The sequence below is a fragment of the Oryzias melastigma genome, linkage group LG17, assembly GCF_002922805.2.
Source record: "Oryzias melastigma strain HK-1 linkage group LG17, ASM292280v2, whole genome shotgun sequence".
Classification (NCBI taxonomy): domain Eukaryota; kingdom Metazoa; phylum Chordata; class Actinopteri; order Beloniformes; family Adrianichthyidae; genus Oryzias; species Oryzias melastigma.
Window position 1 is genome coordinate 495,852 of NC_050528.1, and position 17,769 is coordinate 513,620.

At 49.6% G+C, this 17,769-nt stretch overlaps 1 protein-coding gene across 1 annotated transcript in view; it reads left to right on the forward strand.

Annotated features, from left to right (window-relative positions):
- Positions 1 to 17,769, forward strand: part of LOC112147723 (receptor-type tyrosine-protein phosphatase F) — a 112,633-nt gene that overhangs the window by 31,667 nt on the left and 63,197 nt on the right. The window contains exons 4-5 of the mRNA XM_036216241.1: positions 986 to 1,127; positions 16,949 to 17,148. Of these exons, the coding sequence (XP_036072134.1) occupies positions 986 to 1,127; positions 16,949 to 17,148 (342 nt within the window). The remainder of the gene's footprint in view (positions 1 to 985; positions 1,128 to 16,948; positions 17,149 to 17,769) is intronic.

Below are 17,769 nucleotides of genomic sequence, written 5' to 3' on the forward strand. Positions count from 1 at the left end.
TAAACATGTGAGAATGCAGACCCCCCCCCACGTACCACCTAAAGAACAGACATCAGGACATGGGGGGGGTTATGAGGAACAGACTAACAAACTGATGTTTTACCTTCTAGTTAAACCGGTTTAAATCATAGACATATACGATGAACTGGACATATCGAGGTGTTCTCGTCAGGAAATGCTTGACCTCTGACCTCATGAAATCTTGCTGGGGCTGTCCCGTCCCGTTTTCAGACCAACTCCTCTCACTAATCAGGAGCGAGCTTGTTAGAAGGCCACACCCCTCCCACCGAAAGCAGCGCCGAAGAGTCTGTCAATCAAACTCAGGATGAAGGAAAACTATCTTGAAAAAGAGGATTATCAGTCAAATGTTAGAGTATAAGATTCAAAATGTTTATTCTGACCAGCAGAATGACTGAGGAACAGCAGTTTATGGGATTCTGACTTCTTGGAGCCACTTCCTGTTTGGAGCGCCAGGGGGGAGGGGCTGAACTGTCCGGTGAATAAACAGTCAATGGTTACGTCTGAACTGCCCCTAATCCCTCACTGATAAAAGTAATCTAGTGCCTTAGATTGTAATCGTAGTTCAGACCCAACGCCCACTACGTCATGATGTCACAAAGTGAAAATCTAATCAATACCAACATTTTATGTTGGATATTGTGATTGAAAAACGTTGATGATTTATTAAAAATACATTTAAACACTTTTTTTGTTTTAAAAAATCATTCAACCGCAATGCATTGTGGTCTTTGTTTGCTAATGTAGTGAACAGTGATACACGCTAGTTTTTTGCAAAGTCTTCTGGGAAATTTATAAGAGACTTAATTTTGTAATTGTAGATTCAGACAGCGCCAGAGGAGGACAAAATTATTGATTATACCAAACTCAAACATGGCGGAAGGGGCGGGGCCACGTTTTCTGAACAGGAACATAGAGAACACGCTGCTACCCCCCCACAGCTCTGAAGTCTGCTTTGCTCTCACAGGTGATTGACTTTGACGACGGTTCTGGTTCGGTTCTGCGGATCCAGCCGCTGCGCACTCACAGAGATGAAGCCATTTACGAGTGCACGGCCACCAACAGCGCCGGCGAGATCACCGTCAGCGCCAAGCTCACCGTGCTGGAAGGTAAGACCCGGCTTCTCTTCGCCTCCTTTCCCTCGCCGTCTCGGTCCTCATGTGTGGTCCGGTGTCTGTGAGGCTGTGGTAGAGCGGCCAGCCTCTGATCTGAGGATCAGGTTCAGTTCCCGCCTTGTTCACTCATGTTCTGACGCGTGTTTGGGCTGAACGCTGAACCGCGGCTGTACGGGCCGGTGGGTGAAGGTAGTGACTCGCTGTAGAAGTCCAAATGTTTACTAACAGAACCCTCAGAAAAACAGGAACTTGTTGTTGCTTTTGTTGGAAGATTCCCTCAGATTCACCCGCTGCTCTGTTGGAGCGTCACAGACGTTTGGTCGCCTCCCGGATGTCCTACCAGCTGTTTCTTAAAGAGCTGAGAGGAAAGACCCCCGTCTACTGGAAGGGTCGGGGGGGGGGACGGGGGGGTTGACCTGGATCACCTGCTGGGATCTACCTGACCGTCGACCAAACGGTTCCTCTCTCACGTCCGTTAAAGTCTTCAACCGTCATCGAAGCTGTTTGATGAAGGTTCTCGTGGTGGAGCGAGTCCTCTCACCTGAGCGGGGGGGGTTCATGTTGACCAGTCATGACCCCCCCCCCCCCCNNNCCCCCCCCCCCCAATCTGAGCCCATTCTATTTAACTCTGTCTATTTATATTCCAAAGACAGCAGAGACCTTCAGAGTCAAAGACTCATTTTCCCATCATGCACCTGCACTCATTTGACTAGAGCGCGGTTAAATGTAACTGTTCTGATCTGGTTTGGAGGTTGAAGGTTCTGATGGTTCTGTTGTGGCCAGCTGCTCTCATGCTAAGGTAGTGCTGGAGGTCACATGACAGCAGAGGTTCTGAAGGTTCTGCAGAGAAATCCTTCAGTGCTGGAGCTGCCATCCTGTGAGGTTCTGCAGGTTCTGGAGGTTCAGCTCCTGCAGCGCCGCCGTCTGATGATGCAGCCGTGATGAGACATGAACCTGACCTTAACAGGAAATGCGGCCGTGCTAGATGAGACGGAGGTCATCATTCATCCAAATGTCTCAGCGGCGAGTCCGTCTGGCTTTGAAGCAGATCAGAGCCGCCGTGGTTCAGCAGGGAGACCTGCTCCGCGTTTGATGCTTCTCCGTAAACGATGGCGTCCAGCTCAGCACTTCCTGGCGTCCATCAAACGGCGGTTACACAGAAAGGCCAACCCTTACGGGGGAGTCTGTCAGCGTTTTTCTGAACACGGATCTGTTCGGAACCGACCTCCAGGACCTTCAGACGCGTCCACACAGGCGGACTGCCACCGAGCACGCTCCGTGAGAGCGCCATGGCAGAGCGGCCACGTCAGCGGCGCTCTATTTTTAGGCCATTGTTCGCAGCTTAGCGATATATCACGTTGATATCAGCAGAAAACACTGGGGCTGCACCAACCTGATGGAGACTAACGACCTGCTGCCTAATGTGCCGCCGCCGCCTGCAGGCGGGAAACGCCGCCCCCACATATGAAGGTGGCTTTTCCACTTCATGGACCAGATGATGGAGTCTGGAGAAAGTGACCACGGCGCCACTGAGCGCCAGCCGGTGGCTGCAGGTCAGCCGAGCGCCGCGCAGAAACCGTCAACCTTCAGCCGCTCAATAAAGGTTGAAAAGAAAAACGACTTCATAAGCAAAACGTCACGTTTTCACCGTGAACAGAAGAGACAGCACCGCACGTGTGGCGGCACACGGAAAGATTTCCTGACGCAGAACATCAGCAAGGATCCGATCATTATGGGATGGAGAAGTCCAGCATTAACATTTGTCTACTTTGTACTTTCACACTAACAAGCTGCTATGTTTAAACCAGAAGTTTGAGTATTGGCCCTGTGGTAGAGTGTCCGCCCCGAGACTGGTAGGTCGTGAGTTCAAATCCAGGCTGGGTCAAAGTGCCCCCCCCTGTTTGACACTCAGCATTAAGGGGTTGGATTGGGGGGGTTAAACCACCAATGGCTCCTGAGTGCAGCTGTGTCTGCAGCTCACCTCTCCCCCAGGGAGGAATCAAATACAGAGAACAGATTTCACACATCCTGGTGCGTGAAAACTTGAACTTTATTCAACGTGAGTTTCTCATTTTTGATCGATTCAATGAAACAAAGTTTTATTTGACTCTTAACACGTTAAAAACCTTCATGGAAATGTCCAGAGTCAAATTCTTCACGTTCCTCCTGCAGAAGTTTGAAGGATTTTTTTCGGTTGTTCAGACGTTAGATCGTCTCCTTCACAGTCTGGATGATGATGTCAGCTAGGGGGGGTCAGGTATGTCTGCATCACCTGAACGGCTCCTTATTTTATGACCTGCTCGCTTTTTTGAGTCCATATTTCCTCCTGGGGGGCTCCTCACCTGAAGAGCTCCTCACCTGGGGGCGTGGCCTGCTGTCATCCGGAGTGGCTCTGGGATTCTGTCATGCTAGAACAGCCCCCTCTTTGTTTGTGGCGATTCTCACGCCCCCCTCCCCAGAGGTCATGGCACTGAGCGTCCTGCGGGCCCCCAGACAGCGCCGCCATTCTTCCTGGCTCCCGCTGACAGAGGAGCACGCCGCTTCATTGTCGCCGCCTCCTCAGACCTCATGAACTGCAGATCTTTTTCCGCCATTATCTCTGCCTCACGTGCACAACAACCGTCTCCACGTGCGCATGTGTCAGGGAGGGGGGAGTGGTCATCGGATCCATATGGATTCATAATGATAGGGGGGGTTGATGGAGAGGTATTGCGGCGTCTGTCCTCCCCTCAGTTTCATGTCATCCCTCTGATCTGCCCCTCCCTCCTCCACATGGGGGGGGCTGTGGCGTGCGGCGGTAGAGGGATGACCAGAGGGGAACAAAGACTTATTACCTGGGTAACGATGCCAGCGCTCTGACCTTGAGCACCCCCGCCCCCCTCCCCGTTGAATTGAACTGCCTCCGTAAATGTCCAGGTAAATGGTGCTTGTCTGTGTGATGTATGGAGTAAACCGCCGCTGCGCGGGAACGCCGCTCGGCTCCTGACAGCGGCCACAGAGCCGCCATCGCTCCTCGCCACCGTGACAGTATTTCATGTTTTCTCAGGCGTTAGCGTTTAATGAGCGCGTGGAATGTAAAACGTAACGGCGCCCATCCAGAGATGACTCAGGGGGGTCGGGCAGGAGGAGGGGGATCCAACTGAAGAAGAAAGTTTCCTTCAGAGCATCAGGCCGCCAAAACCGATGGAGCCGCGCTCTGATTGGCTGTAAAAGCAGCAGCGAGAGGAGCAAATAGTGAGCCTGTTCTCCAGCGAGCACGAGGACAAGCTGCCAAATAGTGAGCCTGTTCTCTCTGCAGTCACACACTGAGGAGGCTCCACTGCTGAACTCTGGCATCAGCCTCCCCTCACAGGTAGTTTGGGTTCAAGGCGGGAATCGAACTCGCAGTCCTCCGGTTGCACCATGGCCCCCCGATACTGTAATGTCCATGTTTCCCTCGAGCGAAACGTGCAGGAGCTGAAGCTTTAGTCTGTCATTTGAATCTGTCAGGAGTGAAAGTTTTCCTCCGGCATCAGAATGGAACAGAACCGTCTGGGACTTGTTGATGGTCCATCAGTCTCTCAGCTGTGAGCTTGGGGGTGGAGGGCCCTCTGAGGGGGAGGGGCCTTAATGACGTGCACCTGCACAGGTGCTGCAGGTCCGTTTCTCTCTGCCCAGATCCACCCATACGGGCGGCTGGGGTCCTCGGATGAAACCGGACTCAGAACCGTTCCATCCGGTTCTGCCGTCTCCACCAAGAATCCATGTTTGGTTTCCAGAATGAAGCTCAGAGAAAAATAGAACTGCAGCCTCTGAGTCTCTGGTTCCTGTCACGATGGAGGTGGAGAGTGTTCATCCGTGTTACATATTTATGGTTTGGATTTTTCCATATTAGTGCAGCGGCGTGCCGGCGTTCCTGCGTGAACGCTCCGTAAACAAACGACGGCCTCACAGGTAAGAAAGGCCGTTCTTAGCCTGCATTACAGTCTCGGCTGCAGAGGCAGAAATGACTGCGGCACAATGGCGGTAATAAATGTGTGTGGAGCGGGGCGAGTCCCAACAACAAACCCGACTGGATAAGCAGAGGAATCCCGTCGCCTCTTCCCGGCCGGAGAAATCCATGCATGAGCGGCATGGATGATTTAATGTGGAGCTGAACAGCCACAGTGACCAGAACGAGCTCTGCCGTTTCCCGCTTTACTTTTGTCTGTCTCTATTTTCCTGTGGGGGGGGTCTCGCCATCCCTCCCCCTAAAGGAAGCCATCCGGCGGCGGCGGCGGGATGCGAGCGGGTTGTTGAGACATGTTCGCCTGAACCGGAATGTGCACTTCAGGGACAAAGTGGCGCCGGGATCCACAGGTGAAGCTCCTCACACCTTCTGCTCGCTCTCTGCTGTCACTGAGGGGAGGGGTCGGAGATTCCATCTCCGCCCCCCCGGAGCAGAGCCCCCCCCCGGCATAGATCACCCCCCCGACAGGTACAAACTGCATCTGTCTTTGCCTGCATCTCTCAAGGACTCACTGAAATAGTGAGGTGCAGCCGTGGTTCCAACCGCAATCTGCAGCCGCTTCCCGCCTCCAAGGACTCTGGGAGTTACTGGGGGTGGGAGTGGGGTGGGGGGGGTTTCATTAGTCCACCCCCCCGAACCAGTGCCCAGAATCCTCATGTTTTAGCTTCTGCAACTGATGTTTCCTTTGATTAAGTTCAAGAGTCGTAAAGAGAACGTCCAGGTCTCTGCAGGACAGAACCAGAACCAGAACCAGAACCTGAACCTGAACCAGAACCTGAACCTGTCAGCAGACCAGAACCTGAACCTGAACCAGAACCTGTCAGGAGATGTTCCTCCTCTCTGTTTTGAGCTGCAGCTTTATCTGTGTTGTCATTGTGTAAGCGGCGTGGTGGGCGGAGCCTGTTCTTTTGCAGTAATGAAACATCTTATCGTGACTCCTGCATATCTTTATGGCTTCTGTAGCGTCTGCAGCGCGTGCACCGTCAGCCCGTCTGAGGCCGCAGAAATCTCTCCTCGCCATCTGGATAACTTTAGATCCAGTTTGATCAGAGTTGATCACATGACCGTTATCAGTCCAGCTTTTATTGATCAGGCCGGTTTTCTGAGAACAGAGAGCGCAGCGGCGACTTTGAAGAGCACACGGCAACCTTCTGTTGGATCATCCTGATGATGGTTGTTGACGGGTCTCCTCTTGAACTGATGATGGCGGCGGTCCCGCCTTTTTTCATGGCGGGAAACGCTGATTCACACACGCTTTGAGTCATCTCTGCAGCTGATGCGGCCTCAGGACTACTCTGCTGTTGCAATGTTCTCGGGATGCTGGGAAATACTTTCTGGTTAAACCGGAGCTCAAACCGTCACTCACAACTCAGACCGACTTGAAGCACGTCAGAGTGAACCTGAACGCCTCATTCTGCTTCACAATAAAAGTCCTGCAAACAAAACACTTTCAGCTTTTGTGAGTCATAAAGTTTCTTCTGACCTGCAGCAGACGGTTGTTTGGCTGAAGGCTCATCGAAAGTCCAGATAAGAGATCTTTAGTGGTGTGAAAGTGCTGCGACCTTTCAGTCCGATCACTATCAGAGTTCAGAACCCGGTCGGTCTTGGGTCGGCCATGTGAGGCTGGGAGGAGCGCCGCTCTGTGGATGGACCTGTTGGTTTATCAGTCACTAACAAATACATCTAGAATGTCATTCACTCACAGGAAACAGGATGACTGTGACTTTTATTCTGAAATTCTGAAAACAGAAAAGAAGATGATTGGGTCTTTTATTCTGAAATTCTGAAAACAGGAAAAGGGAGGATCGTGACCAAACCATGAAACTCAGAACAATGAATGTTTAAAATACCAAAAAATTAATAGATTGACACAAAAGCAGCCGTCCGACGCTAAAGTTTTTGAGGCTAATTCTGCGTTAGGCTAGTATTTGAGCAACATGCTAATGTTTTTGGCTAATGTGGCATCTAATGATGTTTTTCAGGCTAATTCTGAGTTAAGCTAACATTTTAGCAACGATTCAATTCAATTCAATTCAATTTTATTTATATAGCCCAAAATCACAAAGAGATTTGCCTCATTGGGCTTCAAAATATAAACAATTGTTAAAAACTAAACAGACTACATAAACTGGTTATCCCTGCCCTTAGACCCTCCCTCCCGGTAAGGAAAAACTCCTAAAAAACCTGAGTCAGGAAAAAAGAAGAAACCTTAGGGATTCCCACATGAAGGAGAGATCCTATCCCAGGACGGACAGGAGATACCAGAACAGTTAGAGAAAGATTAGCTTCTACAACTACGAATCTAAGAGTTCATTCAGATGAAGCTGAGGGACGAGTGATGATGAAGTCCATAGTCAAGATGAAGCAGAAGTGCAGTCCACGACCAGGAGCAGGAGGACAGACGACCCAGCAGGAATCACTCTCACTCAGAGATGCAGGATGGTGTCGGGGGCGTGGTCCACGGCCAAGAGTGGGAGCGTGGGCGATCCACCGGGCATCTGAAATCTCTCCCGCTCCCCAGAGGAGAGTGGGAAAGAAGAACAACATGTGAATGGAACTGCACCAACAAAAGCATGGAGAACTAAATACAATAAATAATAAAGAATAGAAGAGAGAAGTAGATGAGAATAGAGAACAGAACCCCAGAGCTGATCTGAATAATAACCATGATAGAAAATCTACATTTATATTTAAACGCATCAATATTACGACAACGAGTTAGCTTCTTTGCCTAATTTGACTTTTACTAACGTTTTTTAGGTTAAATCTGAATTAAGCTAAGATATTACTAAAAAGTTAGCTTTTTTAGCTAATCTGACAACTACTGTCAGATTAGGTTAATTCTGAGTTAAGATAACATTTTAGTGACATGTTAACTACTGAGTTTCTTTGGAATATTTCGAAGTTAAGCTAATATTTTTGCAATGTTGCATGAAATTTCAACGTTTCATGAAATTTTTCACATTTTTTGTGCACTTTCTGCAAATTCTGCAAGTTTTGTATCAAAATGTTCAGCACATTCAAGATTCAATTTAGCAGTTAAAATAAATGCCTCAGTAAAAAGCGTTCACACGAGCATCACTGCAGGTAATGCAACTTTTCCAGAAGAAATAGTTTTTCTCATGAAATGAACCATTTGATGGCAGATTTTGTTGTTCTGTTACCAACTGCTGTTCAGATCAGCACAATAATACCAGAACTTCTTCATCCACCATCACAGTGAATATAGTCCAGTATTCACCTGGACCGCAGTATAAACATTCTTCTGGATCTGAGCCGTCAGAAATCTACAGCCTGTTGCTGCTGAACTCTCTGGTGTTTGTGTTGATTTAAGTTGCTTATAGAGTCAGACATCCAATCACAGGCTGTCAGACTGAAGAATGAACCTTTTTAGGGCGTGTCTCCTCACAAACTGGAGGTCTCAGCCTGAAGCTGCTAAGTGATGTTTTCTGCTGCGGTTAATCGGTCTGCTTACGGCTCTGGAGAGAACTGTTGGTTCTTCCTGACGTCATTGTTTATGTAGGGAACTGTCTAGAAGGAGACTGAGCCGAGCGTGTCCTGGTTAGGAACCATGAGTCCTCAGATGGAACTGCTCCCCTCAGCGCTCGCCACGGCGGGTTCTCCACCGGAGTTTGGGATCTGGCTCTGGATTTACATCCTGTCGCATGACTGTATGTGAGAACTGGACTGACTGAGTGAACCCCCCCAACCCCCCATAGAAAAGGGTTTACTTCCAGCTAAACCAAATCAAGTAAATTTAGACGCCATGTTGGAGCCAGTCGTCAGAAATCAGTGATCGGTCCGATGAAAGAATGTTACACCAAATCTGTCAAATGTTGAATGAGGGGGCCAGCAGGCTCCGCCTACTGTTATTGGGGCATCTGATTGGTCAGTTTGAAACTTGAACTACAAAAAATATAAATGATCATCAAGAAGATGTTAAATAAGAATCAGAGCAGAATGTTGATTCTGACCAACAGAATGACTGAGTAACAGCTGTTTATTTCTACATAGAAGTCTGTGGATTTTGGCTTCTTGAAGTCACTTCCTGTTTGGAATGCCAGAGGGGCGGAGTCACTTAGTCCCAGTCTCAGATACAGCCAGCTGAATTCCCACCCTAATCTTTAACTACTACTGTAGGACTATATAGTGCTCTAGGTTTTAGAAATTCAGACACCATGTTTATCAATATTATTGTTTATTTAAATGGAAGATATGATTTCACTGTTTTACAAAATCTATACAAAGATTTCATGAAGTCTTTTTGTAACTCCACTTTGTTCTGATGATGAAAATGTGGATAGTTGGTTAGAAAATGACATTTAAACATGTTTTTTTGTTTTTGCTAAAAATGTTCAACCATAATGCATTGGGATCACTATTCGCTAATGCAGTGAGCGTTGATGCGCGCTGGCTTTCCTTAAAGACTTCTGGGACGTTTCTAGTGCTCTTTATTTTGGAGTTGTAGGTTCAGACAGATCTAGAAATGGCCAACAGTCTACAGAGTGAGTAGAGAAGGACATCACCAACGATCCCAGCACGACGTTAGGACAGAAATCACAGAATCGTTCATCTTTGAGAGTCGTTTTAATCTACGTTATTAAACTAAAAAACATATTTTAAACATTTGAAACACGTCCTGCATGTTTGGATCAAGCACATACTTTACCAACGACGTTTCCCTCCACACCAGCAGTTTGTCGACCTTCATCATGTCTGAGGAGAGTTTAGTGTCCAAACAAACGCTGACGCTGTCCTGGCAGACACAGGTCAAACGACGGCGTTTCAGCTAATACTGGTGACTGGTTAGCGGGGGCTCTGGTTTGACTGTGGGGGGGGTCCAGTGCACGGGGGTCCACGGCTTCAGGCGTCTGACTGACATGAGGTTTCCATGTCTGAGCAGGTGATGGCTGCTCTGAGGTAACAGGTGAGACCTGTCCATCACCTGTGCACACACAGACAGACTCCCGGCTGAGGCTGGACTCACCTGCCCACCTGTTTGCATTACCTGGTGCTGAGAGCATAAATCAGAAATGGAGAGGATTCGTTAAAAGGACCGCCACATTTCAACCCATCTACCTCCCAGAACTCATAACGCCGGCGCTATCTGGCGTGATGACACTAAACGTGTGGCGGTGAACTGCTGAGCATCAATTCATTCATTGATCTGCTCTGTTCAGGAACCGCACATCCACATGTCTGCTGCTCGTCTGGGTTTCTCCAGAAACCCGTCCTATTATCCGCGTGGCATCACCGCAGTCATTCACCTCCAGCCTGAAGGTTTTTCCTTTTCAGAGCCGCCTCGGTGAACCGAACGGTAAACCTCGCCGCGCTCTGCAGAGCCGGGATCCAGAAGGTCTGAGGACAGAAGCGGAGCAGCCGTCTTCATGGCGTTCTGCCCCGCAAGGTGACTCAGTCAGCACAACCACGCCGACTCAGGACCACCGCCGCTCGCAATAAGAGGTCAGAGGCCGTGGCGCCGCACAAACCGCTCTGGCGCAGCATAAATAGCAGGCAGAGCCGTACATCATACGGGGGAAGTATGATATCAGGAACGGAAAAGAGGAGAAGTGCAGATAAAAAGGAAAGTGGAGAAGGAGAACAGAGGAACGGCGAGGAGGGCGGGGTCAGATGACGGTTATTGATTATCTGCCAGAAGGCGAGGAAGTAAAGCTAAATGTTCTGTTCATCTGCAGCAGAGAAAAGTCTATGATTTCAAAGGTCATGGCTGCATTAGAGGCTCTTTCTTGGATAAACATCAGAGATCCCACCACCACCACCACGCCGCCGTGTTTGAACAACAGCATTAGCGCTGTTTTTGTTATGGCTGCCGCGCCGTGATGGTCCGTTGCGTGCAGGTGTGTCTGTGCGTGCAGCTCATATTTCCTCAGGACTGTTTGTCTGATACTCTGATATCGCCATGACAACTGTCATAACACGCTCTCAGAGAGATAGTGAGCCGCAGACAACAGGGCTGATGTTCTCTGTGTTACCTGATACCTGCGCCAACACGGCGTGGAGGCGGATCCTCGGGAACTCGTCCTGTTGTGTTTGTTTCTCTGCCTCGGAGACGATCCTCTGTGTGGTCTGACCCCCCAGATGAGAGTCTTTATCTAACTTGTGCTGAAACTGATGGGTCAGTGTGATGAAGGCTGTAGGAGCAGCTGCAGAGGAAGAGTCCGGTGTGAACGTGGTTGGAACCAGTGAGACATGAACGCAGAAGCTTCATCCTGATCCCAGCATGTCCAGGTCCTCCGTCACATTCCTGCAGATGAGCACGAGTCCGTCGTGTTTGCCGAGTCTCAGAAACACTTTCCTGCTGCATTTCCAGCAGCTTTCATGCTGCTAACAAAGCCGTCATGTTTCCCGCCTTCGTGTTGAGTCCTCCACAAGTCTTTGCAGACATGGGGGGCGTTCATGGACCTGCCCCTCACAGGTCTAACATCATCCCGGCAAACGCTGGTTTGATGCTGGCTCTGCCTCTGACTTCCAGCCAGCAATCAATCCGTTCACTGAGCTGCACTGGTTGATGCCGTCTGGGCTTTCTGCTCCAGCTGACACCTCCAACACCGCCGCCCATCCGCCATGCAAACGTCTGTCTCGCCAGTGCTGGGGCCCACAAACAGCTGCAGGCCATGTGCGGCTCTGTTTCTGCAGACTGCGCCGCTGCTTTTTACTGCCAAGTTGACGTGAGACTCGCAGAGATGCTGACAACTCGTCCTGCTCTATATTTAGTTCCTCTTCAAAAGGAAAAATGCAGAAAAATGAGATCAGATTCCAACGAATCTGTCAAACTGTCTGGAAACAGTCGGTTTATTCCAGGAGCTCAAATCTTTGGGTTTCATTTGAACATTTCCTACAGAAGCTCAGATGTTCGGTCGGAGTCTCCTCAGGTTGGTTCCTCCTGCAGGAGCAGGATGGAGGAGCTCCTTAGAGGAGACCATACCTGTTTACCCATCATCCCCTTCATTCTGCAGCGTTTTGACCCCCATACGTTCTAGCTCTGCATCTCGCTCCACTCGTAACGTTTCTCCACATCCTGCACTTTACACGTTGAGGAGGAAGGAGATGCGAGACGAGGCGGGCGAGTGGAAGGGGGGCGTCTGCAGTGTTTGCCCTCATTGGGATGAGTGTGTTGTGGTTTTGGGGAAACGCTGGCTGACGTTAGCGCGGGATTGAGCTCCAGCAGCTTCCCAGTGGGATGGGAGGACAGGGACGGGGCTCTGATTAGACCCATCGCCCCGGCTGCCACGCTCCACTCACACTGGTAATTGGAGCTGGCAGGAGGTTGGCATGCACCCCTCCTCGTCTCCTCCCTCGCCGTTTCACTTGTTTTCTTTTGAATCTCTCTTTACCTGCTCCTCGCTGTCACAGACTCACCTTTCTCCACGACGCCTCATGATCTCAGAGACACTTTCACCTTCATCATCAGCTGGCCTGTAGCCTGGTGTCTGAGCCCCCCGCTGTTATCCTAACCCTCATGAAGCCCCGCCTCCTCCTGCCCTTTCTGCTCCTGCTATAGCCGCCATACGCACGTCAGGGAGCTGCTGGTAGAGCAGGAGGACTGCGTGACAGAGAGAACAATGCTCCTATTGATGCTGCAAACATGGAAGAACCAGTTCCTGTGAGCTAAACCTGCCCCCCCATCAGGCCTCGCCCAGTTACACCCCCCAGCACAACAAATCTATGACCCTCCATCAGACCAGATAGTTCTGTTCAGATACTGAAGTCCTCCTGAAAACATTCTTATTTAATATTATTGTTATTCTGTTTCACACTCTGGATCTGTCATCAGACGTCCCTCTATCTTCACCTGCCCCCCCCACATCAGACATTAGGTGTTGGGGGACAGGACCAGTCAGGGAAGGGGGGGGGGGGTCCAACCTGACTCCTTGAGCCTCTCTTTAAAGAGCCGTCATGATCCTTGAAGAACAGGAAACCACCACTGGAGGAGCCGTTAAACAGCTTTGACCTTTAGCAATGTTTCCACAGATTCTTTACGGATTCTCCTAACATTTGATGATCCAGTTCCTTAAAGACCCACTCCCATCAAAACAGTGTTTTGCGTGTTTTTAGCGTGTTCTGATGGCATTTGTCTGATGAGGAAGGCCGTAGACCACGCCTCTGGCTGGTCTTGGCGGTGGACCACGCCACTGGCTGGTCTTGGCGGTGGACCACGCCACTGGCTGGTCTTGGCCGTAGACCACGCCACTGGCGGGTCTTGGCGGTGGACCACGCCACTGGCTGGTCTTGGCGGTGGACCACGCCTCTGGCTGGTCTTGGCCGTAGACCACGCCCCCACCTGTCCCCTAGTCCTATCTGGCTGAACTCTATTCAAATACGTAAATGGTAAATGGCGTATACTTGTATAGCGCTTCCTACCCTCCTCCGAGGGCCCAAAGCGCTTCACAGTCACAGACCCATTCACCCATTCACACACACATTCACACACTGGTGGTGGCTCCGCTGCCGAACACTGGCGCCAACCTCCCACCAGAGGGAATTCGGGGTTCAGTGTCTTGCCCAAGGACACTTCGACACATGGGCGGGCAAGGCGGAGTCGAACCCGCTCACTTCTGATCAGGAGTCGACCGCCCTACCGCTGCACCACGGCCGCCCCTTGATTGGTGGTTCATCGTACGTAGTTGTAGAGTTAGATAAGGTAATTCTTCTGTAACCGTCCTGGTGAATCTCCTGTCCGTCCTGATGTTGGCATCCCTGATTCTTTTCTCCTGAATAAGGTTTTTAGGAGCTGTTGTTTATATTTTATGTCCGACCTTCTGTACAATCACTGGGATGAAGCCCAATGACGGAACCGTTTTGTGATATTAGGCTTTAGAAATGGAATAGAATTGAGTGTATTAAGATTGAAATGATATTTCTGAGTATTTTTTCTTCAAATTGTTTGAATCAGAAACAGATTAAAAAAAAAAAAAAGTCCTGCCGCTCTGCAGAGACTATGTCCTAGAAAACTGCTGCTTTGAGTCTAAAACATCAGAATAGACGGCAGGAACTGATCAGATGATCGGACTCTAAACTTCTATTGTATACAGTCATCTTCTATAACCATTTGTTCAGGGCCGTTGGGGCCTGTCCCGGTAGCTCAGGGTGAGGGGGGGTCCTGGATGCTTCAGGAACCTTCATTTGATGAGCGTGTCAGAGTGGGCAGCAGCCCTTCTGCTCATGAGCACTGAAGCTGCTGTCTTCACGTTTTGCTAACGTGACGGCCGCTCTGCCGCCGCTTCACCTGCAGTAAAAAATTAACCAGCAGTCCTGCAGATTAACGCCCGAGCGTTAAGTTATTCTGTGTTTGTGGTTGGCGGCGTGACGGAGCCGCTGACTCGTGTAATGACTCCTCGGGCTCTCTCTCCGTTTTATCGGGGCTTTTTACCTTTTATAGCTCATCGACGTTTCCAATGTTTTAATCCTAAATATTCTGCTCAGAGATGTAAAAGGGTCAGATGGAAAATATCCTGTTCTTCTGTTCCGCTTCCTTCAGGAGGTGTGAAGCACGGGCAGCTGTCCTTCCCATTGGGGGGTTGACTTCAGTGGGAACGCCGTTACGAACGCCGCTCTGCAGAAATGCATCAAACTTTCCTGAAAAGAAACCTATTTGGTGGAAATGGCGCCTCAGTGAACGCACAGTCTTCTGCCATGTCGGGGGGGGGTCATACTAAATGATTCTGTATTTTCAGATGAAGCCGTTCAGGTTTTTAGTTATAGGATCCGTCTGCCTCCAGCTGGTCCCTTCAGAACTGTGGCAGTTACAGATTACTTCAATTACAGATTACTTCAATTACAGATTACTTTAATGACTTTAATTACAGATTACTTTCCAGAGGAAACTCCCGTAGTAATTCCCGGTTCCCATAAGGAGGTCCTCGCGGTGAAACTCCTGGTGGTGAAAATGATTCATCCGTGATGATCTGAGTCAGATGTTAAACGTGTTCCTGCATGAGTCAGGACGACGTTCTGAAGGTTCGTCTGCTGCAGCCGCCACGCTGCTGCGTCTTTGTCTCCGTCCGCCTTTGTCCCGCCCAAAGAGGACAAACTACCCCCCCCATCAATAACAAACAGTGCCGTGGAGTCGTCTGTGTTGTAAAGGTGTCCTCTTTTGTCCAGGTATGGTTTGGGATGTCTGAGAACTAATTCTGTTTGCTCAGAGGGGAAGTGAGCCTCACCACAGAGATAACAGGCCCGGCCCGGCCCGGCACGTCTGAACATGAGACGATCCGGGCTGCAGGCCAGAAACCAGGAGAAAGGAGCGCCCAGCTCCTCTGGGAGGAGAACCAGACACCCTCGCAGACAACACGCTGCTTTCACCTCCTACTGACTCACAATGGAATACTATGACACACAAAGGTGTGAGGAGACACAAAACACGAAAAGATGGAGGTCTCTGTGTGTTTGTAGTATTTTCTGGGTTGTGTTGTCGTTGTTTTTAGGTTTCTTATTGGGGGGTTAACGTTAAAACGGTTCATTCTTGTGAATCGAACTCACTAACAGTCGTTACTGTTTGTCTTTTACGGTTCCGTTTAGTGAATCTTCGGCCAATTCTCCCCTTTCCCTCCATCTGAAGGGGCAGTTTCTGTGTAAATCGTGTTTATATCCGACCCTCCAAACAGAGGGATACAAACTCCGTCTTAAAGCTAAACCGCGTCGCGCTGAGAAGCGTTTTTCTTCAGGTGGCCGTTCTCTGAAGCACAGACGTTTACATTAAATGTAAGTTATGACTTTTTGTTGTAGCATGAACTTTTAAAGTTATAAAACTGCTGTTGTTAGGTACAGTCAAGCGCTGGAAGCTCCGCGCTAATGCTAGCAGACCGGCGATTATTGATGATGTCATCGAACGAAAGTCATGAAGTCTGTCATAACTCTCCGTTTGGAGGGATAGATGAAGGAGAAGGGAAGAATTCTGATTGGACCAATGAGTCGTGGCGTGTTGTTGTTTTTCTGGCACATGTTCAGGGTTAGCCCCACCCCCAACAACCAGGATTACTGAACGGATCCGTCAGTACAAAGTCAGGCTGAGCAGCATCATGCAGAGGCTCCTCCATCCATGAGGGGGGGTCTGTTCGTGGTCATGAAGGTTTCCATCAATAACTGCCCCCCCCCCGACAGATGAAGCCGGTCAGGGCTTCAGGAGGATCTGATGATCAGATCTCCTGATATCAGTTTAGAACTTCAAAGTTTCATTTTATTTAGTGAAACCTGAGTGGACCTGAACTAAATGTTTTCTTCGGTTATTTTATTGTCTAATCAGCTGCAGGAACAGCTGCTCTTCTTATCGACCTTCACCGGTTAAACTTTGACTGTTTCCGTTGTAAACATATAATTAATATTAATAATAATAGTTTGGACTTTGATCCGGAGCAACACTTGGACTCGGGCCGTGCCGGTCCTGACCGGTTCAGATCAAACTTCTGCGTTCGTCATAATGAGACGTGTTCTCTTAAGACCTCAGGAGCTCGTTTCTGCCGGAGTATCAGGAGGCGCAGCGGCCGCTCCTTCTGTCTGAAGTTCCGTAATGAGCCGGCTATGACTATCAGCTGCTAACAGGATTCCTCTAATTCTCTATCAAACAGGAATCAGCCCCAGATTTGTTTTTCCCGGCAGTATCTGGTGCCGTCACAGACGTTTGTGCGCTCTGATTAAAGTTTGGCCTGTAGCACCTGAGATAATTTGCTCCCTTTCATCCTCGTCTCTGACCTTGCCGGTTGAAGCGCTCGGATGAACTCTGCAGATCAAAGACTTTTCTGTCCGAACCAAACAAACATTTTGTTTTCCTGCCGCTGCGCTCACTAACGTCTACCTGTGACATTTTCAGAGAACCAGATCCCCCACGGCTTCCCCAACATTGATATGGCCCCCCAGCTGAAGGTGGTGGAGAGGACCAGGACAGCCACCATGCTGTGTGCCGCCAGCGGGAACCCGGACCCGGAGATCTCCTGGTTCAAGGACATGCTTCCGGTGGATATCAGCAACAGCAACGGGCGCATCAAGCAACTCCGCTCAGGTACGGCACCTTTCTGAGGGCTGCTAAAGACGCAGCACAGACCTCCATGTAGACCTGAAGACCTCCATGTAGACCCAGAGACCTCCATGTAGACCTGAAGACCTCCATGTAGACCCAGAGACCTCCATGTAGACCTGAAGACCTCCATGTAGACTTTTAGACCTCCACGTAGACCTGCAGAACCAGAGACCTCCACATAGATCTGCAGACTCAGAGACCTCCATGTAGACCCAGAGACCTCCATGTAGACCTCCAGACCACCATGTAGACTTTTAGACCTCCACGTAGACCTGCAGAACCAGAGACCTCCACATAGATCTGCAGACTCGGAGACCTCCATGTAGACCAAGAGACCTCCATGTAGACCAAGAGACCTCCATGTAGACCTCCAGACCTCCACATAGATCTTCAGACTCAGAACCTCTGGTTTTTCTGGACCTCATTTGGTTCAGTTTGAGTTCTGGGAGGACCGGTTCTCCCAGGAGGAGGATCTGTTTTTCCGTCACTATCTGTGTCTCACAGGTCGGGTCCTCCACCAGCAGAAACTGCATTCCAGCTTAGTTTGATAATGTTCTCATTTAAGGATAAAAACAGTTTTCATTTTTTCTCCTTTTTTTTTTAGCTTTTAGCCT